The following is a 24,711-nucleotide window of genomic DNA, read 5'->3' as shown; positions in this document are numbered from 1 at the left end:
ATTCCAGACTGGGGAAGGGGGGTGCCTAGGAGGAATCACCCTTTTTAGACCCTCCATGAAAGCTTTGATTGCTGGTATCCTAAACAGTGAAAGGTGCTGTCTGTTTTGAAGGTATGCTGCTATGGCAGCGAGGTGTAGCCGTATTGAAGAGTATGCCAAGTTACATCTTTGTAGGTGCAGCAGGTAACATATAATGTTTTGTATTGACGAGTCTAATGGATTGATTTGGTTATTTTTGCAGTAAATAACAAATATTTTCCATTTAGCTGCATAGCACGCTCGTGTGGTTGGTCTTCTTGCCTCCTTAATGATATTCATGCAATCTGGGGGCAAGTTAAGATATCCAAACTCTAAGACCTCAGGAGCCAGATCGCTAGGTTCATTTGGTTGGGATATGGGTGTCTGATTTCTCCATGGTTCTGAGTTAGAAGATGAGGCACAAGGTGCAGTCTTTGATGGGGAACTACTGAGAGTTCTAGGAACGTTGTGTACCAAGGTTGTCTCGCCCATGTGGGAGCAACTAGGATTAGTGTGAGGGAGTGTGGCCGCAGTTTGCGTGCTACCAGCGGGATCAGTGGTGCTGGGGGAAAAGCGTACCCAAATCTGCCTGACCAGTTCAACCATATCGCATTGCCCTGTGACAATGGATGTGGGAACCTGGCGGCAAAGTATTGGCATTTTGAGTTTCCTTTTGTGGCTAACAGGTCTATTTCTGGGTGACCCCACTCCTCGAAGAATGGTTGGAGGACCTGGGGGTGAATCTCCCAATCGTGTAATTGCTGGCTGTGCCTGCTGAGCAGGTCGGCAACTTGGTTGTCATTCCCTGGAAGGTGTTCTGCTAGGAGAAAAAGGTTTTTTGGAATCGCCTGTGAGAAGTTGGCCTGATATATAATGTTCACTATTCTAGTGAGCACTTTGTATCAGTCCAAACAACCCTTATTGATGATTGGTTGTAAGTCAACCTTATAGACCAGCTATCCTAGTAGCATGGACAAGAGCAGTCTTTAGGCTAAACTCTAGAGGGCGTGTTAAGCCAGCTGTTATACCATCACATATACCCCTTGAACACCAAGTGAAAGGACACCACACAAGTTGTTATGAAAATAAACAGATATTTATTTAGAACACAACAACCCTGGACTCTTTATGAGGACAGGGTGCTAAGCACAATACAAAGCTCTTAAGAAAATACTGAAAGTCGCACAATTTACACAAATGCCCGAGGGGCACGAAAAACCATATACACTGAAAGTGGAATGCGAAATTACTAGCAGGTAAGTACTACTCTCATAGGCTTTAGGATCGCTAGGACTACGTTACTGAACCTTCAGATTACTAGTAGGAGGCCTAGGGGGATCGGGTGCAGAGTGTGCACGCTCACGCGGGATGCGGGACAAAGTCTATGGATGCTAGATTTCGTAAAGTTAGTGTTATCGGACGAATCCGACTAGGTAGAGCTGAAACGAAAAAGGATCTGGACCCTTAGATAGTTAAGCTATGCTGGAGCACCGAAATGCTCAGGTTACCTAGCCCAAGGGCTGCGGCTGCATAGGTCTCAAAAGACGTCGGGAATCCTCGTTGCAGTCTATGGAGCCTGAAAGAAGAAGTTGCTGGCAGGCGACCAGCGATGAAGTTCGATGGGATCCAAGCCTGGATCGGTGAAGAAGGATACCTGTAAGCAGAGGGGACCAAGTTCTGAATCACTAGCCAGTGATTAGATGGGCACCAGGATGGCACCGGACGAAGTCACCTCGACCAGGTGAGTGGGCGACTCTGGGCTCTGCAGTCTCTCGGACCAGGAGGCGTTGTTGGCGACCAGGATGGAGGTGCGAGCTGTCCCACGAAGGTATCTGCTGTTGGCGATGCTGGACCCAGGATTGGGGCAACAACTCTTGGCAAATGCAAGCCCACGTGGTGGACTCAAAATGGCGTCTGGAGTGGACCAGGAGGGTCCGGGGTGCTCCTCTGTTGGAGGGGAGCAAGAGCCAGTCTGGAGCAACCAGACCAGAGTTGGAAGTGTTGTCGTTCGTCGTCAGGAGGGCCACAAGCCAGCAGGCAAGTAGCCGGACAACGCGGTGAGCAGCAAAGAGCAGAAGGGCCCCACGCAGATCTCATGGACGCTGGGGGGCTGGGCTTCGGTGCTGGAGCTGCTCAGGGTTAGGGCTTCTCAAACCCCAAAGCACTCACTCGAGGATCCCTCGGCGGTCGTGCTGGGCAAGCGTCGTGCAGTCTTGAAGATGGCCGGTCTCGTCACACCCACGAATCTCAGCTGGGCTGATGATGCAGGTAGAGGTCAGAGGTGCCAGGGAAGCCGGGTCTCGTCGAGCTGGGCAGTCTTGATCCGGAGGAGAGACTTACAGCAAACCGCGATGCTTGGATGGTGCCTGCGGGTGCAGGGTGGCTACTCCTTAGCCACCAGGGAGAAATCTTGAGAAGAAGTCGAGAGCTCCTTTCGTAGAAAGTAGTTTCAGGATTCAAAGATGATCTAATTTGGGAAGGGGGCCCGCTCCTATCTGTATACTAAGGAAAGGGGCTGGCACGCGACTAGGTCCTGCCCATGGGTGGGACCAGGAAGGGGGGTGGTTACACCCCTCTCCCCTGCCGGACTTTACCCAGCTCAGGGGCTGGTGTGCCCCTGGAACTGGTTCAAGCCAGCCTATGCATAGTGAGCACCGGGGTGCCACTTGCAGTCACCTTCCTATTCAGCCCTGCCTACCCAGGATACACAAAACCCTGTCTGGGATGGTGCTAGCACCGCCCCTGACAGGAAACCCTTTGTCCAAGCTCTCCTCGCTGGAAGGACTCCCAGCAGCAGGAGGTCAGACTTGTGTCTGTGGTGGCAGCATCCATTTTGTGATGCTGAGGCTCGAGTTAACTTTAACCGGGGTTCACAGTTACATACATGTCGTGTCCCTCTAGAAGGGTGGAATGCTAACCCCGTCGCCAGAATTGGCGAGGGGTTAGTATTCCAATTCGTATGACACCTTACTCGACATGTTTTGATAAAGCGATACCAAAGTTGGCATATAACCGCGAGGATTATAATGCACTTAAGAGTATATGGTACGCATTATCATGGAACAGCTATTAGGACTTGGTTCCGCAAGCTGCAAACGGGCTCAGCTCATGCCAGAGCACCATCTCACATAATTCCAAGCACTCTGCCTTCAGGATTGATAAGGCCTGCCATAGGAGTGACTGATAGGAATATATGTGTCCATTTTAGGGTTAGATATAGGGATACTATATCTAAAGCAAAGGGTGATTACACCACCTTGCCCCAGCTGTCGTGCAGCCAGTTGTGTCAGATTTGGATGGCCAGCCAGGGGTGGCATAATACATGCTGCAGCCCCTGGTAGGCCCTGGGTGCACCTATGCCCTGGGTACCTATGGTACACTGTACAGGGACTGATAAGGTGACTCAGCATCCAATTGGCTATGCACCTAAGGTACATGGAATCCATTTTAGAGAGAGAGCAGCGGGCCTGGGGTCCTGAAAAGCAGGGCCCCAGGTTAACTAAGTCAGAAAACCAGCAAAACACTAAGCAAAAAGTTGGGGGTAACCATAGTCAGGTATCCACCCTCCTACATCGCCCACTTCCAGATGCTCTGTGCCAGATGGGACAGCTGTGGAGAGTGCGGGACAGCTGTGGAGAGTGCGTTTCCCCCTGTTTCTGGATATAGTACATTGCGGTCATGTTGTCCGTCCGGATCAACACCGTCTTGCTGTACAAGTATTTCTGAAATGCTTTCAGGGCTAGGAATATAGCTAGCAACTCTAGTTGGTTGATATGCAGCCTTTTCTGCTTGTTTGTCCAGAGGCCCTGTACCGTGTATTGAAGGAGATGGGCTCTCCAGCCTGTCAGTGATGCGTCCGCTGTTAGTACTAGTTGTGGAACCAGCTCTTGGAACAGTCGCCCCTTGAAAAGGTTTTGTGGATTCCACCACTGCAGAGAGTTGTGAGTGCGACTGTCTACCAACACTAGGTCTTTTAGTTGTCCTTGAGCCTGGTTCCATTGCCGTGCTAGGCATTCCTTTAATGGGCGCATTTGTAGTCTGGCATGGGGGACAATAAATATGCAGGAGGCCATCATGACTATGAGCTGCATAAAGACTTGAGCTGAGAGAGAGTGTTGTGGCTGGAATTTTCGAATGAGTGTCTGCATACTGGCTATCCTTGTTGAGTTTGGATACGCCTTTGTCACCGAGGTGTTTATGGTGGCTCCCAGGTACTGCTGTATGTGGGATGGTTGCAGATGTGATTTTGTGTAGTGGATTGAGAATCCCAAACTGTGTAACAGCTGGATTGTTTGAGTCGTGTGTTCTGCACATTGTTGGTACGATTTTGCTTGTATAAGCCAATCGCCAAGGTAAGGTTACACATGGACGTGCTGCCTCCTGAGATGTGCTGCCAAGGTCGCTAAGCATTTTGTAAACACTCTTGGAGCCGTGGTAACCCCGAAGGGCAAAACCTTGAATTGGTAGTGTTGACCTTCTATTGTGAACCCGAGGTATTTTCGGTGGGCAGGATGGATGGGTATGTGGAAATACGCATCTTTGAGGTCTAGTGTTGCTAGGAAATCCCCCTGTTGTAGCAACGGGAGCACTTGTTGTAATGTGATCATATGAAAGTGCTCCGACAGTATGTATTGATTTAGGGGTCTGAGGTCCAGTATAGGCCTGAGAGCCGTCCTTCTTGGGAATAAGGAAATATAGGGAGTACACTCCCTTCCCTTGCTGTTGGAAAGGGACTTGCTCTAAGGCCCCCTTTTCTAGCATGCAGTTCACCTCTTTTAGTAATAGGGTGATGTGTTCTCTGGACATTGGACGAGGTCTTGGTGGTATGTTTGGTGGTGTAGAAGTCAGTTCTAGGCAGTAGCCAGACTGGATAATTTCTCTCACCCACCTGTCTGTGGTAATTGTGGTCCAGACGGGTAGGAACTGTTGTAGTCTGCCTCCGACCGGTGTTATGTGGTCTGGAGGCAGTGTGATAGAGTCACTGGTTTGAGGCAGTGGAGGCTCTGGTGTTATTGCCTCCACGTCCTCTTCCCTTGGTATTGTTACCTCTGTAGACTCCTCTGGTGGTGTTTTTAGCAAAGGAGCTTTGTGCGTTACCTTTATAAGAGGTCGTTGTTTGTGAGGCATGACCTCGTGTGTTTGCCCTATATATGAGGAGCGACGAAAGGAGCCCCTTTGTTGCTGAAATTGCAATGCCCCCATAGATTTTGCTGTCTGTGTCCTTTTTCATTTTATCCAAAATGGTGTCGACAGCAGGGCCAAACAGAAAGTCTTGGTTAACAGGTTGATTAAGGATAGTGGACTGTACCTCATTTTTAAAACCAGAAATACGCAGCCACGCATGTCTGCGGAGAACGCTAGTGTTGATTGACCTAGCTGCAGTGTCTGCTGCGTCAAGCGCGCATTTGATGGAGGTGTTTGTTATGAATTTTCCCTCCTGTATGAGATCTTGGGCTTGTCCTTTGAAAGGCTCAGGTAGGTGTTGCATTAGGGTCTCTAGCTGGTCGTAATGCGCCCTGTCGTACCGAGCCAGTAGAGCTTGTGTATTAGCTATCCTCCACGAGTTGGAGGCTTGTGCCGCTACTCTTTTCCCTGATGCCTCTAGTATCTTTGACTCTTTGTCTGGGGGAGGTGCTACCCCGGTTGTTTGGGAGTTGGCCCTTTTTTCGTGCGTTGGCCACTTGCAGAGAATCCAGTGGTAACTGCCCTTTGATGTAAGTAGGGTCTGTAGGGGCCGCCCTATACTTTTTCTCTATTCTGGGGTTGATTACCCATGCCCTGGCTGTGTCCTTAAATATGTCAGGTGCATGTTTCAGAACTCCCTTTAACATGGGAAGTGTCTTGACACTTTTTTCTGATGCAGGGAAGGTGTCAAACAAGAAGTCCTCTTCAACAGGGTCATTATGCATATCCACGTTGTGGGACTGGGCAGCTCTATCTATGAGCTGATTAAAAACTACTGTGTCGACAGTAGGAGACTGTTTAGTAGGGTAAGAGGACATGTCAGGGATGGGATGGGTGTTATAAGGGTCAGTTGGCTCTTCCCATGGTTCCGGAGGTTCAGGAGGTTCAGGTTCCTGTGGGAAGTCATATTCAGGCTGTGGCTCATCCCCTGTGTCACCTTCATTATCCTAGTGATGAGAGGGAGAATAAGGAATGTATGGATTAAAAGGATTAGTAGGCATGATAGGTTGAAAAGGAATCAAGGGTCTAGAAGGAGAAGTCCCAAAGTCCTTTTTCTTCATTGGAATGGGGGACTGAGGTTGAAAGTCCAAAGGCCTCTTCTTCCTATGCAGGATGGTAACTTTGCCAGTCTGTAGATCAATAAAAAAATTTGCTTGGTCGTCTGAGGGGTCTGGGTGGAAGAGTTCTTCCCCAACAGTCCTGGGTTGAGCCTTAGGCTTTGGTGTGTAGACGACTTTAGGTTTAGGAACCGACTTTCTCGGCTCAGGGCCTTTTTTCGGGTCGACTGAGTCTTTCGGGTCGACGCGTTTTTTGTGCTCCGTAGGCTTTTTCGGAGAAGTGTTATCTCCAGAGTCGATGTTTTTGTTGGAATCGACTGGAGTCTTTAGTTTTTTCGGCTGAGCGTCTTTCCCGGAGTTGATTGTCTTTTTTGGATCGACTGGCGTCTTCGGATCCGGTGTTTTCGGTCCGAGAGTACGTTCTGGCTTGGACGCGTGCTTCGGTACGGCGCCTTTTGTTGGGTCGACGTTTTTCGGTGCAGAGTGCTTGTTCGGGTCGGCGACCTTCTTTGGTTCGGCGCCCTTGGGTTGTGTGGCCTTGTTCGGGTCGACAACGTGTTTCGGATCGACACTCTTTGGGCTGTACGGCCGCTTTCGGATCGACGCCCTTCGGGTCGGCGACCTTCTTTGGCTCTGGAACCTTCTTCGGGACGGTGTTACTGGGCCCTGGGGTTTCTGAAGGTTTTGGTGCCGAGCCGGATGGCGGGGCAGTCGAAACTTTATGATCTTGGCTAAGGCCTTTTGGCGATGCCTTGACCGGAGCCGTTGTGGTTGGGGTAGATGGTGTCAGGGGCAGGGTACTCACGGTTTGCCCCGGCGGGATCTTGTCATCGGAGTCAGAGTAGTCCTCTATGGTGACGATCTCTAGGTCGGAGACCGGCGCCTCTTGTAGTTCCTGGTCGTCATCGATGATGTTGTCCGGGTCTGGTGCCGGTCCCTGCATTTCTTGCCTGGCTGCACGTCGGTTCCGAATAGTTTTCTTGGATCGAAACCGTGCACAGGCTAGGCAGCTTTCCTCTTTATGGCCTGGGGAAAGGCACTTGTTGCATACTGAGTGCTTGGAACTTGGCATGGCATTGCGGGCACCTTTTAAATGGGCTTCTTTCCATCGACGGTCGGCTCACGTGGTGTCGAAAAGGCCCAACGGCCCGCGTTGATGACCGCTTGGAGATGGAAGGCTGGATCGAGTAGAGAAGGTAGCAATCGAGAACAATACGTCGAACCGAAGGCCTTTTGGCCTTTAGAAAAGTTTTGTTTCGCTTCCTAAGTTGGAGTATAGGAGTTAGCATCCGAACCCAATGGCGGAAAAAAACAATCTGAGGATGGAGAGGATGCCCATGCGCACTGTAGTCCAAGGGAGGAGTCACCTATCTCGTGATACTTCAAAAACTCTTCCAAGAGTGCTATCATCAGGACCCAACACTAGGCGGCGATCTATGCACAAGATATGAATTCAGCAGCCCACATGCCTCGAACCTAAAGTTCTCTTCTTCGCCATGTCACACTAGTGGGTATCTGATATATACACACATCGAAATTGGCAGCCTCTGCCAGACCCTAGCAATACTCCGTTTGCATTCACCACTCCAGGTCAATCACGGTTACAGCTCGCACATCCATCCAATTTTTTTTATCACTCATCCTGGCATGAATAGAATTTCAGAGATATACATGCACTCTCCTAACCAATTTCCTTTCAGTTTCTCCAGTTGTTAGTCAAAACTACCATCTATTTGCCATTAAGTAAGCTGCCAGCGGTTTTCGATCTTATGGAACACTGGCTTAAGAACTTCCTAGAACCAAGCAGTATCCTTCTATTGGGTCTGCGATTTAAAGAAGATGGATCAACACTGCATATCAACCCTCATAGTACTGCACTCTTTCACAATCAGTCTCCTACCATCCTTGATTACTGTTTTCCAGTTCACCGTTTGCTAGCTGTAGCAGATTTCAACTTCACTCTCTGGAGAACCCATTTGTTGTACACTACTTACCTCTACAAAGAGCTTGGTGCACTTTATATCGATGATCAAGGGTACTGAATAGTCCACAGCCATCCGTCTCGTGCGGTAACCTTTGGTGACGAAGGATGACAGGCGGCGTCCCCCAGCGTTCCGCATGGAGAGGTTGATAACCATGTCAAAGTGGTTTTCGGAAAGGTAGTCCATTATGCTTCGCTGCTTCTCTTTCAGGGGGCCGTCATTGTCAGACTCCTCAAAGTGCCAGTCCACTGCCTTAACCTGTCAACAAGAAAAAAAGTCAGACAGAATAGAGAAAAGTGGCCTCTGACAAACCATTCTGCTTTTAAAAACAGACTCCATTTAACAGGCCTTATCAATCCTTCAAACAATACCTGTGTGCAGGAGACACTTTTTAATCATCAGGCAGAGCCCTGCTTTCAATCAATGCATGAAAGCAGATGAAAAACATGATTTGCAACACCTTGTCCAAATATTGCTTCTCATAGCAATACCGCCTCAATATGTATTCTCCCAGCCTAAACATCTCCCAATTACATGCTCACACTTCTGTGCTTCACTACAGTTTGTTCTTCTATTGCCCCACAGTGCACTGTTAGCCTTCACCCTCACACTCCTATTTCATCTTTACCTTTATATCATGTTCTGTGTAGAAATCAGCAGTTCCAAGACTGGCGTACAGATCATATCCGAGGCTCTCCAACGTCCTCACCGTGGTGAGCAGCTCGCACTTGTTCTGTAAATGTAAGCATTGTAACAAATTGATCAAGCCCCAGGAGCTTCACAAGGTAGCCCACCCGACCCATTACACAAAAACCTCAGCCTTTTTGTGCTCTCCTCAAAGCAAACATGCCAAAAAAGTACCACATCCTTCAGTATCAGCAGTACATCACCTTATTTACTACAGCACCTTGAAGACAATTCACTACACTGCCTGCAGACTATCACCACAAAATGTGAATCACCCACATTGAAATGGCAAAAAGCCTTGACAACCCTACATAGTCCACAATCTTCCATTAAACTCTGAAAACTACTGCACCTCCACATACCCCCCAAAGATTAAATCGTCCCATGCACTGTTTTCTACTGCTGTACTCGAATGCTATCCCCAAGGAAACGTAAAACACTGCAACATCCCTTGCACAGAAACTGCAACACTCACCTGACCTCACTGTAAAGATTACAGTAAATGTGCAATTCACAGACAAAAGCAGAACCTTGTTACATTTTGTGGAAACTGTAGCATTCAAAAACTTTCATAGGAAATAAAGAAGAAGCATAAAATCTCACTCTTTATAGACTGCACCTCACCACATTATTCTACCCCTCCCCCAACCATAATACTGTCACCCAGGAATCCTCAACACTCATCTGGCAAGCAAAAAGGTCACTCTCCCAAGACAGACATTGGTATCTTGATTCATTGATCACTAGAACACAACAGACTGTCCGCACCTTGTAGCTCCCAATGGTTAGCAGCACGTTCTTCTTGGGGATCTTGAACCCGGTGCTCAGCATGGCCTTAAGGTATGCTTCGTAACGGTTCTCCCCAAAGCAGGCCACTTCCCCAGTGCTGGTCATCTCCACACCCAGCACCACATCTGCCCCTGCCAGCCTGGAGAAGGAAAACTGCGGCACCTGAAAGACCATGAAGTAAGGATAACTGAGCTTGGAGAGGGTGGCTCGAGATCCATTATATACATAAAAGGTTTAATTAAGAGTATTTCAAGTTGGACACCATTGGGCATATTTACATTTTCAGAACAGGTACTGATACAGACAGCACAGTGGTCCACAACGTTGCGAATATACCATTAGATAGCTAATTGTATAAATAAGGCTGCACATCTGATGTGTAAGCAGAAAATCTGATCCTTTTGATTCCCCTTGTGTGTATGTATCAAGTACAGCACTTCAGGTGGTGACCGAACTTTTTCATCGAATAGGTTATCTGACAAGTTATTACTACGCAACAGTGTAAACATTCCTTCACCTCTGTTCTGAAGTAAAAGGTTAAACATGATCATGGCACAAAGACCTAGCAGGACATCACACCTTTAACAGAATTTCATGGTAGAGGAATATATTTTACCATAAATAAAACATTTATTTGTTGGTGGCGGTGTACAGTCCTGCTACTAAGGTACACACATTTTCAAATTACTGTAAACCTGAACTCTCATCCATTTGAAGCATTGCTTTACCTTGGTTTTCCTGAAGCTGCTGTTGAACAAGTTACTTGTCATCAGTAATGTTCTTCCTGGTGAATATTCTATTCATCCACAGATTACTCCACTTTAGAAAATTCCACAAGTGCCAGACTGAATGTGGATGTTTTCCACATAAATGCTCTCCAGCAGGCCACTAGGCAGGGGCGGCTCTAGGCTCATGGCGGCCCTGGGAAGGGAGCGTAGGTAGGGGGCTCCGGGAGGGGCAGAACACGGGGCCGGGAGGGGGGGGGGGGGGGGGGGGGTGTGTTGGAGTCAGCGTGTTTGGAAGTGGAACAGAGCCGGAGGCCGCCAAATCCCTGCCAGGGGCTGCCACGCAAATATGTATCCATCCTCAGAGGATTATTATATTAAGGATATATATTGGAGGTGGCCCCTGAGTTTGGGGGCCCTGTGCAGGTGCACAGGTTGCACGTGCCTTAGGCCGCCCCTGCACTAGGTAGCACCATGAGCCTTTGCTTTGTTCCGCCCTGAAACTGATGCAGCACAGCATCATATAAATGGCACACTTACACACCAATATCAGTTTCTTGCTCGACTATTCCTGCTTCCTCGGACACAGAGCACAAAAGCACTGGCAGTATCAGCATGCAGATCTACAATTTGGAACCTTTTTAGATGGTGAAAAGAGACCACTCCATAGAACGGGAATGGGGACAGGAACTGATGAATCTGCGGTCAGACAGAGAATCCACCAGGAACAGCGTTCTTGTTCTTGCTAAGGCTGTTGCAACGTGCCTGCTTTTTGGCTGGTTAGACCCTTCCCCCTCCGAACTCGGCTTCTCAGCGCCCAGTTGTCTGACCCCTAAATCATGTTAAAATTGGCGCAGAACCTGTTTGGCACACTGAATTTTCCTAGAAGGCCATAGTATATGGTTTAGAAATACACCCATGGCATGGAAAGTTAATTGCAAATTGTTAACTGCAACACCTACTCTGGCATCCACTACAGTGGCAGTGAAATCAGGGCTTCAAGTCTACCCTGTGTGCACCTTCCTCTCCACAAGGTATGATGTATAATATTTGAGAGTGGAACATGTGTCACATTTGAAATGGCATGTTGCCCCAGTTATTAGGCCCAAAACAACAGTTTCACTGGTCAGGCTGTACCAAGAACATGGGAAGAGTCAAAGTGCAAAATAAAAGCTTTAAGCTATCTTAACCGTGCCTGAAGCTGCTGAAGGCAAATTTGTATTACCTCTCCAGCAAATGCTCAGCCAGTACTTGGCCTGAATTAGGTATGAACGTAGTGTGAAAACTGCCCCAGAGCAGACAATGGCCTGGGAGTGGGGAGGTATTTTTTTCCATTGGCAGGAAGACAAGATGGGTTTGGCCCAGGAACCTAATCTACTTCAAAGGAGCCTGCCTTCTCACAAGCAACCGTTCGGTGACATCTAGAATGCCCCCATTGTGTGTCCCCATAGTCAGACTGGCACCAAGCCCAGTGAGAGAAAAGCTATCCCAAGAACTAGTTTTCAGTGACCATAGTAGACTGGAATGCTCATTACACAGGCTCTGCAAAAGAGAAGGTTTTCCCACATCTTCGATTTAGATGGCGAGAACTGTGGAATTGTCTGTGGTGGTGCACATCCCCCTCAACCCGCCTCAGGACAAATTTTGCACTTTATTAATGACACCTTTCGGTCTACCTCAATTTCAGCATTCAACCTGACTACCTCAGGGCTATACCACTACCTCCCGAAGACTCAACACTCTTGAACTGCTGAACTTCTTCTGTCTATCGAATTTTACCACTCCGGAAGACGACCATTGGACTCTACCCTACCTCTAGAAACCTCGGCACTCTTCAGACTACCTAATTTATTTGCTGAGGACTGTTCAAATATGCTGGTCTATCCTGAAACTATGTTGTAAAGCGCTCCGATACCCACGGGTCTGGTCAGCGCTATATAAAACTAAAAAAAAAAATATATTTTTACATAAAGAACTGCTGAAAAACTTTTCCTGGAAATATCCTGCTAACCAGTGGAAACCTGCCCTGGACATGACTTTGCCGCTGGCCACTGCCCGACACCTTTTGAGTCTCTAAGTGCCCTCCCTGAGGTCCTGCATCCCTTAGAAGTGTACTTCTGTGGTTGTTTGGGTAATACAAGAATGTTTGGAAACATTGAAAAACTTTTCCTCTCAAGCTCCAGAGCAACTTGCAGAAAAATGTGACTGTCCGGCAGTTCCACAGCACAGTATTTAATTTCAGCTTGGTCCCGGCAAGGCTCCCAGCACCTCAGAAAAATGACTAAATTATGTTTGGAGTGAAAACATTTTCAGCAACAGATCTCAAAAGCTTTCCATATACACCAAGCATCTGACACAGCATTGAAAAAGCCAAATTGGTAGGGTTCAAAAGGCTGAAAGAACAGGTTGTTGCCTGGCTTTTCTTGGAGTGTTCTAGAGCAGAATCAGTTTTTGTCAAATGGGACAGATGGATCAAAAGGAATATCCATAAGGGATTGCAACACAGATTGTTAAAAGAATTAAACAATAGATGGTACTCATGCATGGTAATGGAGCACCATAACAGTGCCAACTGCTCACCCCAAGCAAACAGTAATGTCCAGACTAGCACAAATCACTTATTCAGCTGCATAATGAGCATCTTGAATAGTCTCAGTTAAGGCGGCATTATACTCTTCTGGTACCGCTAGCAAGATCTGGCTGGCCATGTCCCAGAGGGTGTACATGTACCAGCCTAGTAAGCAAACCATGCTCACGGAGTTCGAGCCTAGGCTGACCGAAGAGAACATGTTTCCCAAACCCCTCAATCCTTTCTGACTCCCTGTTAGAGGCAGGAAGAGACACAGTATGCAGGGGACTCACGTCTGGGCATACCCGTTCCACACAGGGAGTCATACGTAGGTGTGGAAAATAACCTATTTGGATGAGGTCTAGTAATTGTGAGAAGTTGGCCCGATATGCAGCGTTCGCTATTCTAGCGACCACTATGTATCGTTCCAAACGACCCTTATTGATGATTGGTTGTAAGTCAACCGTTAGACCAGCTATCCTAGTAGCATGGACAAGAGCAGTCTTTAGGCTAGACTCTAGAGGGCGTGTTAAGCCAGCTGTTATACCATCACATATACCCCTTGAACACCAAGTGAAAGGACACCACACAAGTGTTATGAAAATAAAGTATATTTATTTAGAACACAACAGCCCTGGACTCTTTATGAGGGCAGGGCGCTAAGCACAATCCAAAGCTCTTAAGAAAATACTGAAAGTCGCACAATTTACACAAATGCCCGAGGGGCACGAAAAACCATATACTCTGAAAGTGGAATGCGAAATTACTAGCAGGTAAGTACTACTCTAATAGGCTTTAGGATCGCTAGGACTGGACTACTGAACCTTCAGATTACTAGCAGGAGGCCTAGGGGGATCGGGTGCAGAGTGTGCACTCTCACGCGGGATGCGGTACAAAGTCTATGGATGCTAGATTTCGTAAAGTTAGTGTTATCGGACGAATCCGACTAGGTAGAGCTGAAACGAAAAAGGATCTGGACCTTTGGATAGATAAGCTATGCTGGAGCACCGAAGTGCTGAGTTTACCTAGCCCAGGTGCTGCGGATGCATAGGCCTGAAAAGACGTCGGGAATCCTCGTTGCAGTCTATGGAGCCTGAAAGAAGAAAATGCTGGCAGGCGACCAGTGATGAAGTTCGAAGTGATCCAAGCCTGGATCGAAGATGGAAGATACCTGTAAGCAGAGGGGACCAAGTTCTGAATCACTAGCCAGTGATTAGATGGGCACCAGGATGGCACCGGACGAAGTCACCTCGACCAGGTGAGTGGGCGACGCTGGGCTCTGCAGTCTCACGGACCAGGAGGCGTTGTCGGCGACCAGGATGGAGGTGCGAGCTGTCCCACGATGGTATCTGCTGTCGACGTCGCTGGACCCAGGATTGGGGCAACAAGTCTTGGCAAATGCAAGCCCACGCGGTGGACTCGATATGGCGTCTGGAGTGGACCAGGAGGGTCCGGGGTGCTCCTCTGTTGGAGGGGAGCAAGGGCCAGTCTGGAGCAACCACACCAGCGGTGTTGTCATCGTGGTGGTGCGTCAAGAGGGCTACAAGCCAGCAGGCAAGTAGCCGGACACGCGGTGAGCAGCAAAGAGCAGAAGGGCCCCACGCAGATCTCGTGGATGCTGGGGGGCTGGACTTCGGTGCTGGAGCTGCTCAGGGTTAGGGCTTCTCATACCCCAAAGCACCCACTCGAGGATCCCTCGGCGGTCGTGCTGGATAAGCGTCGTGCAGTTCTGAAAATGGCCGGTCCCTCGAGGTCTCGTCACACCCACGGATCTCAGCTGAGCGGACGATGTAGGTAGAGGTCAGAGGTGCCAGGGAAGCCGGGTCTCGTCGTGCTGGTCGGTCAGATTCCTGAGGAAGGACGTGCAGCAAACCGCAGTGTTCTTAGTTGGAGCCCGCAGCTGCAGGGCGACTACTCCTTAGTCACAAGGGAGAAATCTTAGGAAGAAGTCTTGAGTTCCTTTCGTAGAAAGTAGTTTCAGGATTCAAAGATGATCTAATTTGGAAGGGTCCCCGCTCCCACCTTTATACTAAAGAAAGGGGCTGGTACGGGACTAGGTCCTGCCCATGGGTGGGACCAGGAAGGGGGGTGGTTACACCCCTCTCCCATGCCGGACTTTCCCCAGCTCAGGGGCTGGTGTGCCCCTGGAACCGGTTCAAACTGGCAGATGCACAGTGAGCACCGGGGTGCCACTTGCAGTCACCTTCCTATTCAGCCCTGCCTACCTAGGATACACAAAACCCTGTCTGGGATGGTGCTAGCACCGCACCTGACAGGAAACCCTTTGTCCAAGCTCTCCTCGCTGGAAGGACTCCCAGCTGCAGGGGGTCAGACTTGTGTCTGTGGTGGCAGCATCCATTTTGTGATGCTGAGGCTCGAGTTAACTTTAACCGGGGTTCACAGTTACATACATGTCGGGTCCCTATAGAAGGGTGGAATGCTAACCCCGTCGCCAGAATTGGCGAGGGGTTAGTATTCCAATTCGTATGACACCTTACTCGACATGTTTTGATAAAGCGATATCAGAGTTGGCATATAACCGCGAGAATTATAATGCACTTTAGAGTATATGGTACGCGTTATCATAGAACAGCTATTAGGACTTGGTTCCGCAAGCTGCAGACGGGCTCAGCTCGTGCCAGAGCACCATCTCGCATAATTCCAAGCACTCTGCCTTCAGGATTGTTAAGGCCTGCCATAGGAGTGACTGATAGGAATACATGTGTCCATTTTAGGGTTAGATATAGGTATACTATATCTACAGCAAAGGGTGATTACACCACTTTGCCCCAGCTGTCGTGCAGCCAGTTGTGTCAGATTTAGATGGCCAGCCAGGGGTGGCATAATACATGCTGCAGCCCCTGGTAGGCCCTGGGTACACCTATGCCCTGAGTTACAGGGTCTGATAAGGTGGCCCAGTACCAATTGGTAAATGCACCTAAGGTACACGTGTCAATTTAGTGAGAGAACAGCAAGGCTGTGGGTCTGATTAGCAGGCCCACAGCCAGAGAAGTCTTAAACCAGTGAAGCAAAAAGCAAAAATCTGGGGTAATCATAGGATTGCAGACCCTACTCTCCTACAGTAATTACCAGTGGTTCATATTAATTCAAGCAGTTCATACATAGCTTTTTTGTTAACTTACCTTTAACAGAGGTAGCTGTAGGTCTAGGGCCACAGCAGCATGTGAACTACCACATCAAAGGAAGGACTCTTTCATTGTGTAGGAAGCTGGCTCTTTATATAGCGGACCACAAAGAAGTACACTGCGTAAAGAGTCCAGGCAAGCCCAAAAGGAATTAAAGAAGAACAAATGACACCACAAATGATCCCTTTTGTGGAAGTGTGGATGAGCAGTTAGGCATATCAGAGGGCTGTGCTAAGCACTTATTCCACATACACACACGGCAGTAAGTAACACTCAAAGAAATCCAACACAAATTTATTAAAGTAACATGCTTTCAATTAAATTTAGATTCCAAGATCAGAATCTTAGAAGTACTTGGACCTATACAATTTTGCAATTTTAAAAAATGGACAATATGTGCAATTTCTGGAGCGGTAATGTTATCCTATGGAGGGAAGACATACACTGCATACACGTACTTCACAGTGACTTATAGGACCAACCTCCTGGGCTTAAGGCAACTACAGGGCAAGTTCCAAGGCAGCACTAACAGGTCATCTCGGAGGGCACGGGGGTGGGCAGGTGCACAGGTGCTTTTCAGCATTGGGTGCCCAATATTATCCTATGGGGTGAAAAACATGTACTGTATTTGGGCACTTCACGGCGACTTACAGGACCTATCTCCTGAACTTAAGGGAGTATGGGGGGGAAGGCCCAAGGCAACACCAACAGGTCATCTCGGGAGACTCAAGGGCATCAGGGTGCAGAAGTGCTACAGTGTCCAATGTCCCATTCCGTTTAAAGGGGACCGGTCTGATTGCAAAGTGTCTGCAAGCTGGAACTGGGAGAGCAGGCATGCTGAACCAACAAGGGGGCTTCGGTCTCACGATGTTCAAGGACATCTTTGAACCTTTTCTACTTGGGCAAGGGAGACTAGGTGCAGAGGTGTTCTGAGCCATCGGGTTTTCATCACCAGAGACACTTGCGGTAGAGGAGTTCTGCACAAAGAGGCTGCAGGCAGTATCGGTGAGTCCGCTGCGAGCAAACCCAAGGTGGGCTTTGTCTCCGAAGGGTCAGGGGACGACGCTAGCACCGTTGGCACACTTCAACTAAGGCTTGGCGCACTGGTGCTTTCCTGTGTCAAGTTTGCAGCAGTCTGGATTCCTCATTCTTTTTGAATGCCTGCAGGATGCAGGGAAGAAGCTCTTCAACTCCACGGAGTTCCTGGTTCTTTGATGAAGGTAGGCAGTCCCTCCCAGGTTTTTGAAGGTACAGCAGCCGCAGGAAGAGATTACTTTGGCACAAGACTGTCGGGAACAGCAGACCGGTTTAGTGCCAAGTCAGTTATTTCTCCATAGTCCTAGATTCTCGTGGCTCTTCAGTCCTGGCATCAGGGGGTCATTTAAATCCTCAATTTAGGGGCATTAAGGGGAGTGAAGGGTAGTAGAAAATGGGCTACTTACCCCTGGGGTCACTACACCCCCTAGATGACCATTTCCTTTGGGGATTGAACATCAACCCTGTCTCAGAGCTCCCAATTCCACCACACACAAGATGGTGGGATTTCTAAAAGTGTGTTCACCTCAGTCCGTCTTATTTTTTTTTTAAACTAGAAACAAACTCGCTGGCAACTTGACAATGTTAGTGAAAGTTTCTTTCTCCATATATGGGAAAAGAAGGGGAACGCTAGTTTTTTTTAAAGAACTATTTTACCAACCTAGTGGCTATATGTTCCAACCCTGGGAGCAGAGAGCCCCCAGGGTGTGCTTTGACGCCAGATTTACTGCGGCGTTCAATTTTTTTTAATCGAGTGAAGGTGCAAGTGATTTAAAACTGTCTCAAGGCCAGCCAACAATGGAGGCACTGTATTAAATGGTGGTCTTGGGCAAGTTTAAAAACCATGAGGGATGACTTCAGGACTACAATGGCCCTGTGTATCCCATTTTCATATGATCAACATGTTCAGCCATTTATCACGAAGTGCTCCTAGCGGTCAATATGGCTTTTGTAAGGACCTCTCAAGCACGGTATCGAAAGGAGACAACAGAGGTGTATTAAGAGGTGAGATGCCTTGACGCAAGTTTGACAATAGGGTCTACCCCCTTCGGGGCTACCATGTTGTATAGAAAGGCTGCACAATAGATACAGTTGCAAGAAGCGAATCATCGAGTTGTAAGCTTGAAAAGCAAGGCCCAACTGGGAAGCATGGAAAGCATTATTTTCTTTAATTTCTATACGGTCACATAGGCCATCCCGTTGTACATGTGTATCATAAGAAAATCCATCTTTGGCAAAGCCAACTGAAGCGGCCATCATGAAGCAGGAAAGGGGCAGTGGGCAGGGAGTTAATACAACGGAAAGAGGTCTCCTAGAACCTAGTGAAAAGAGCCGGAGGTGCAACAGAGGGGCTTCATATTAAATAACAAGCATTTACAAGTGGGGCCGGAGACACGGACAGCGGGAGGGGAGGCGGGAACGGGCACACGGACAGCGGGTGGGGGGGCAGGAACAGGCACACGGACAGCGGGAGGGGAGGGGAGCACTCACCTAGACTTCTTCCGGCGGCGGTCGGCCTGGAGGAATGACCCAAAAAAACCTTTAAAAAAATAAAAATAAACCACCGCCCACCGCCGCAATGACGTTCACAAAGGGGCGGAGAGCGAAAAAATCACCGGAACGCCCACGAATCTGCTCGGGCAATGACTGGCACATCTCTGTTCCAATGGCTAGCCTCCATTTATGGAGCTAGCCAATGGAACAGAGAGGCGGGTTAAAGCCCCATACTGATTCTCAAAACCTAAAAAGCTTGCTGTGCATACCTTCGGGTGCATGCACATCACAGTATTTGGTCATGACGAAAGGCATATTAACCCCAAGGTGAACAGTGATGAATGGCTGAGAGTTCTTTAAAAAAAAATATTTGAAGCAAGAGACTTTCACTAACACTGTTAAGCTGCCAGCGAGTTTGTTTCTAGGTGTTTTAAATTGATAGAGTGCAGGGAAGACAGACTAGCTCTACCTTCTCTCTCCAATTTGTTTTGTATTCACTTCAGTCTGGTCACCCTAGAGGTGTGTTCAGCGTGGCTGTGCAACAAGCCTCCTGCATAGATAATTTTCCCGCCTGACTTGGTGCCAGAAGGTCCGGGGGCAGGGAGTAGCATCTCTCCTATCGGGGGAAATCTTGGGTCGCATAGCAAAGGCCTTTGCAGCCTCCGGTCTTGATGTGCTGATATACCAGCCTTCTCACATCAGAGGGTGTCAGAAACTAGTCTGCAGTGGCAGACTGGGCCAGTCAGTCAGCACACTAGAGAATTGGTAGGTTTATGGGGGTCCCTCTAAGGTACCCCCCGGGTGCATGCATGAATAAATTCATCACTGGAATCAGCATGGGTTTATTAATATGTGGTGTTTGATACCAAACACCATATGCTTTAGTGGAACCATTATGGAACCATTATGTAGCTGGGGGACATTTGACCAGTGCCCATTACATACCTTGAGATGGCTTCCCTGCGCACTTGCAATTTCTAATAATAGAACTAGACATCACAGGGCATATCTGCTCATGCAGATATGTCCTTACATATAATATAATGTACCCTGCCTGAGGGCTCCAAGGCCTGCTGTAGGGGTGACAAATATTAGATGTAGTGACTGTCATGACACAGGAGCGCAGGTCTTGAAGTTGAATAGAAATAGGCATAGTAGCAGGTGCAAAACCTGAGCCAGCTTTGATGGGCTCAAGCCGAGCAGAGGTTTTTTATGACAGGGTAATGCAATTGATGGCCCCCGCAGATCCTTGGGGCCAAGAGGCACACCAAAGAGGGCCAAAAATATGCAGTACCATCCTTTGCATTGCGGGAACATTGGAATTAGCACTTCAATCTGGGATAGGGAGCAAGATAGAGTGGCACCTTGATACCCTAAGACTTCTTCAGATATAGAGCGGTGGGATGGGGCTGAGTTCTGCTACACTGCAATTTGATTTATCCTTGATTTGCACTACTAAAACAAAGACCTGTCACAGGATTGGCCGCAAAAGCGGGAACAGGGAGGAGGAGCCTAGCCTACATCCACGATGGCCGCCTGATCCCTCGGCTCCGCCGATCCTTTCGCTTTCTCCCGGCCCGCGACCTCAATTGCTGCTAATCCTGCTTCTGCATTCAATCCTCGGGACCGGGAGACGATTCTGCATCCAGCGGTGTGCTTACCTGTACGCTCCCTGCAGTGGAAGGGCCGGGGCGCCCTTCTCTCCTTTCTGGCGCCGGCTGCAGCTGAACGGGTCTTTGTCCTCGAGATGGCCGGCCATGTTTGTGATCTCCTCGGACTCTGAAGCGGAGAAGAGGCGACCGGCGGGGAACGGTCGCTGTGCTGTGATTACCGCTGCGGGGCTCCGCGCAGCCTTGATTGTCCTCGCGCTTGGGAACTATTGTGGCTGGCAGTGAAACATTGTATCCACGCCCTGGTCTGTGTACGGCGCTGCTGGATCACTTGTCTCCGCCGGCGAAGAGGTGGAAACCATATTGTTGGTTGTGCTCCCTGCTCCTGCGCTTCCTCCGGGCTGCTGCCGGTGAGAGGGCCGATTGATTATATTGCACCGGCGCCGTGCATGGTGTCAGTATGGTTCGTTCTGCTTCTGTGCTCCCCGCTAGTGCATATCCTGCGGTACCAGGACTGGGCGCCCAACTGTGCGGGAGAGATAATGGCGACCAGCCTCGAGGAATAAAACACTCTTGCGAGCCCCGCGTGCAGGGGCCCGCTGCCCCATTCACTTTTGAGGCACCATTGAAGGTTGGAGACATCCTGCGCGCATTGAGCACTTTGAGATCTGCCATACACGATAATGCCCGGGACCTAAGAGGTCGCCTGGACGCTACTTCCCCCTATGTGCCCCCGATGGGATGTGGTGGCGCTCGACTGCAGGACACTGCGCCACATCCTGCCCCCCGATCACAGTGGAGTGCCTACCCTGGTGTGCTTTAAGGAATTTAGGGTGCAAGAGCCTGATGGCGTTTCGGCGTTGGTTGCCAAGGCGGAGCAGCGGCCTGAGGACGGGGGGTTTGAGCAATGGCCGGAGAGCCGTCCCTGGACGCCATGTTTGACTGTTCCTTTGTGCTTCACTGGCGACATTCGCAACTTTCTCCTGAAGCTGATGCCATTGCTTTGGAAGGCTGACTTGAGTGGACTGAAACAGCATGATGTCCCCCTTTCTATTAGTGTCGCTCGCATGACTTTGGTGTGGACAGGTCCTGCTGGGTGGCGCCATGTCCTGCTAGGATCGCTCCGTTTACCTCTCCCGTTCAAGATGGCTACTGTGCAACTGGACCACGTCGGTGCCCCCGATCGCAGGGGCCAGGGCTGAGGACGCTTTTCCTATCCTTCACTGCGGTAGAGTGTACTTTCGGGGCTGCAGGGAATAGACTGTGGAGTTGAATATTGGTTACTATGGGTCGGGGATCCGGGGTTGGGCGGCCGAGGATTCACAAGCTGATTGTTCTGAGTATTTGTATATGGCCCTCCTCCGTTCTTATGCGATAATTCTTTTTCTCCCTTTTTCTTTTTCTGTATTTCGGGTACTCTTTTGGGGCGACAGACACACTGCTAAGGGGGGGGGGGGGGGGGGGGGGGGGGTAGGCCGTAGCCTCTGCATGCGTGTAGGGTGGGGGTAGGGGGGTGGGGTTTTTCTTTTGTCCGTTTCAGTTTCTATGGGCCTTCTTTTTCTCTACTTTTGGTCTTCTTTCTCTTCTCTGTTCTTTCTTGGGTCAGTGGGGTGGCTCGGTGCGAGGGGGGCGGCGACTGGCATGCAACATGTTTGACCTCACTATCCTGTCGTATTCTTTCATGCCGCTAGTCTGTTTACGTTTTCTGCTGCTTGGATTTCTTCTGTTTGACGTTGCCCTCTTAGGTCATCGGTGGATTGTTGGAACGCTGATCCTTCCTATTGATTAACTCTTGGACATATTAAAATTCAAAATTAACCTTCACTCCTCCTGTTTCTCGGTAGTGTGTAGATACCCAGTGTAACTTAGGATGGTTGCTAATTTGTGCGCAGACACTATCGAGTTCCCGTATTGCTTGCTAACTTGCTTTACCATGTGTCGTGGCCGGCCGGATGGTTGTAGGCCCGTATTTGTTCTGCTTTTAATGCGTAATAAAGGTTTCCAAAAATAAAAAAATAAAAAAATTAAAAAGCGGGAACAGGTTCATGCCCAAGACTGGGAGCAGGACTTAATAGAGATCCATGATGCTTTTCGATGTACAGCTTCGCTACAATGTCACGCCGTTGCCCAATTTGAGGAGAGCTTTTGAGCTGGGATGAAGTGGGGTTTGTATAGCAGAGTAGCAGGGTAAACAGACTCTGGCCTGCAAAACAATCAACTTCCCTGCCAGAGCCCGTTTAAACTACAATAAACAAACACTCTGCTCACGGCACACTTACAGGCATGATGAACCCAGAATCTTTCTACATGTCCTTCTACAACTTACTTTGACACCCACAATGCCTGTTCCCTTCATCAGGCCGATAGACTCCACTTCTTCCCCCATAATGACCTGCGTTGCTAAGGCCACCATATCCACCCCAAGGGTCTTGGAGACAAAGGGGAATGAACGAGACACCCTCACGTTGCACTCAATCACTTTCAGCTGGTCATCCTGTGGTGAGAAAAGTGAGAAAGAGTCAAACAGACAGGAAATTACAATAAACCATGAAATGCATCTGTAAATCGACTAAAGGCTTTCAGTGAGAATGGAAACTTCCAAAAGATTTGGAAAATCATTAAATCAACCAGAGAGACGCCCTCTGTTGCTTGGAAACCAGGTGTGCAAGACGTAAGCATTTCCAGTGCTCTTCTAGCAGTTAGATGATAGTTTCTGTAGTGGACTAGTGTCCATATTTCTATACTAGTTGTACGCATTTAGGAAATTTCTGTTGTAGCATCGCACCACATAGTGGGCAGCAAAGTCAGTGAGGATAATTTTCCTGACACTATGCGGACACTATGAAGAGCCGCTCGCACTGAAGGCAATGCTTCTAACAATATGCAGACCTTAGTGGATAGCAACCTCAATAAGAACAAACACTGTCGATCATTCATACGTATATGAAGACTGATCCTCACCTTTACCAAGTCTCTTGCCCCCCACTAGCCAGAGGGTATAGAGTGAAATAAGGAGTTCCAATTGCTATGTTTCGAAAGGACAAACACCCACAATTTACTTACACAAACAACCTTAATCATACCTTCCCTTACATCCTTGTCATTTGGTGTCAGGATCAATTCATTCAGTTCCAAAAGTGTCAACTTCTTAAGGCTATGGTCTTCATTGGTTGTTAATGGCACATTATTACAAAGTTCTGTTTTTATCCACAAACCCAACCACTTCAATCACAGCTCTTTTAGATATTGAAAGAACTGCAGATAAAACTGTTCGTTTTTGAAGCAGAAGGATTCGCACAAATATACTCTCAAGATTCATATTGTACTGTATGTTGCACTCACTGCCTGCTTTTCACTTATGTTCTTTTGATTGATTGATATAATTGCCTGCATTCCACATGAACTTTAGTAGTTTAGTGTTTATTCCCCATTGTGAGGCAGGTTTGAGATCACAGCTACCCCAGACTACTGTACTCCACCAAGAAGAGAGATGGCTGCCCCCACCTACCAAGGGCAACTAGATGCAGCCCCAGAAGGAAGGACACAGTAATTCAGGGGCAATAAGAGCCATGCCCATGAATTAAGAAGGGAGCAGAACAGCCAATGCAATGTCTTGTAGCAGCTAAATAGGGCAACAAACCACGCTTTAAGTAAACAGCATAAAAGAATAGGGAAAGGGACCAGGAACAGCGGAGTACTATATCTAATGAAATCCATGTGTATGGTATGGCTGTCATGCTGCCAGTATGGAAGTTCTGACTTGTCAAACACTGTTGTTGTGTCTCCCTTTACCTTGGCGATCAGCTGAAGATTGAAGGGGCCTGTTACTTGAAGCTCCTGTCCGATAGCATGCACAATGGCCTTGATTCTCTCCAGGGTCTTCTGCGTGATATCCTGAGGGGGTGTGACCAGCGTAGCGTCGCCTGAATGTACACCTGCATTCTCCACATGCTCACAGATGGCAATGGCAACCACAAGTCCATCACAGGCAATAGCGTCAACATCAATTTCCTAAAGCGAGAGGGGAGCATTAGAGCTGCAACATCACTGAAAGGATGAAATGAACAGATAGACCACGAAATGAAAAGGCATGCTTTTTAACATCAAGGGAACGTTCAGGTCTTCAATATTTCGGATAACTCATACCATGTACTCATGAGACACCACTGAAGTAATTGCATCAACATTAGTGAACACATCTATATGAACAAATTAATTGGGAAACTACACACTTTGGAAAGAATGTGATGCAGAGTTAACAGAACTTACAGATGACCTACTGGGACATATGCCCAAAGACTGGAATAAAACGAATTTAGCATGCAACCAACTCCATGCGAAGCGAGTAAAAGTTATCTAGTACGTGTAAGTCAATGAAACGGGTATGAGTGGCATTTGCGTGCAAGCCTACATA

General features: G+C 48.5%; 1 protein-coding gene across 4 annotated transcripts in view; it reads right to left on the bottom strand.

The window, feature by feature from the left end:
* The window catches only part of CAD (carbamoyl-phosphate synthetase 2, aspartate transcarbamylase, and dihydroorotase), a 359,331-nt gene that overhangs the window by 148,019 nt on the left and 186,601 nt on the right, over nucleotides 1–24,711 (bottom strand). For all 4 annotated transcript variants that reach the window (XM_086928147.1, XM_086928144.1, XM_086928145.1 and 1 more), the window contains 5 exons: nucleotides 24,090–24,308; nucleotides 22,624–22,791; nucleotides 9,698–9,880; nucleotides 8,871–8,975; nucleotides 8,255–8,500 (listed from right to left, as the gene is read on the bottom strand). In XM_086928147.1, coding sequence (XP_086784273.1) covers nucleotides 8,255–8,500; nucleotides 8,871–8,975; nucleotides 9,698–9,880; nucleotides 22,624–22,791; nucleotides 24,090–24,308 — 921 coding nt within the window. The remainder of the gene's footprint in view (nucleotides 1–8,254; nucleotides 8,501–8,870; nucleotides 8,976–9,697; nucleotides 9,881–22,623; nucleotides 22,792–24,089; nucleotides 24,309–24,711) is intronic.

Source organism: Lissotriton vulgaris, chromosome 6, assembly GCF_964263255.1.
Source record: "Lissotriton vulgaris chromosome 6, aLisVul1.2, whole genome shotgun sequence".
NCBI classification, from domain to species: domain Eukaryota; kingdom Metazoa; phylum Chordata; class Amphibia; order Caudata; family Salamandridae; genus Lissotriton; species Lissotriton vulgaris.
Note: the sequence above shows the minus strand (reverse complement) of the source record. Positions and strands in the feature narration are given on the sequence as shown.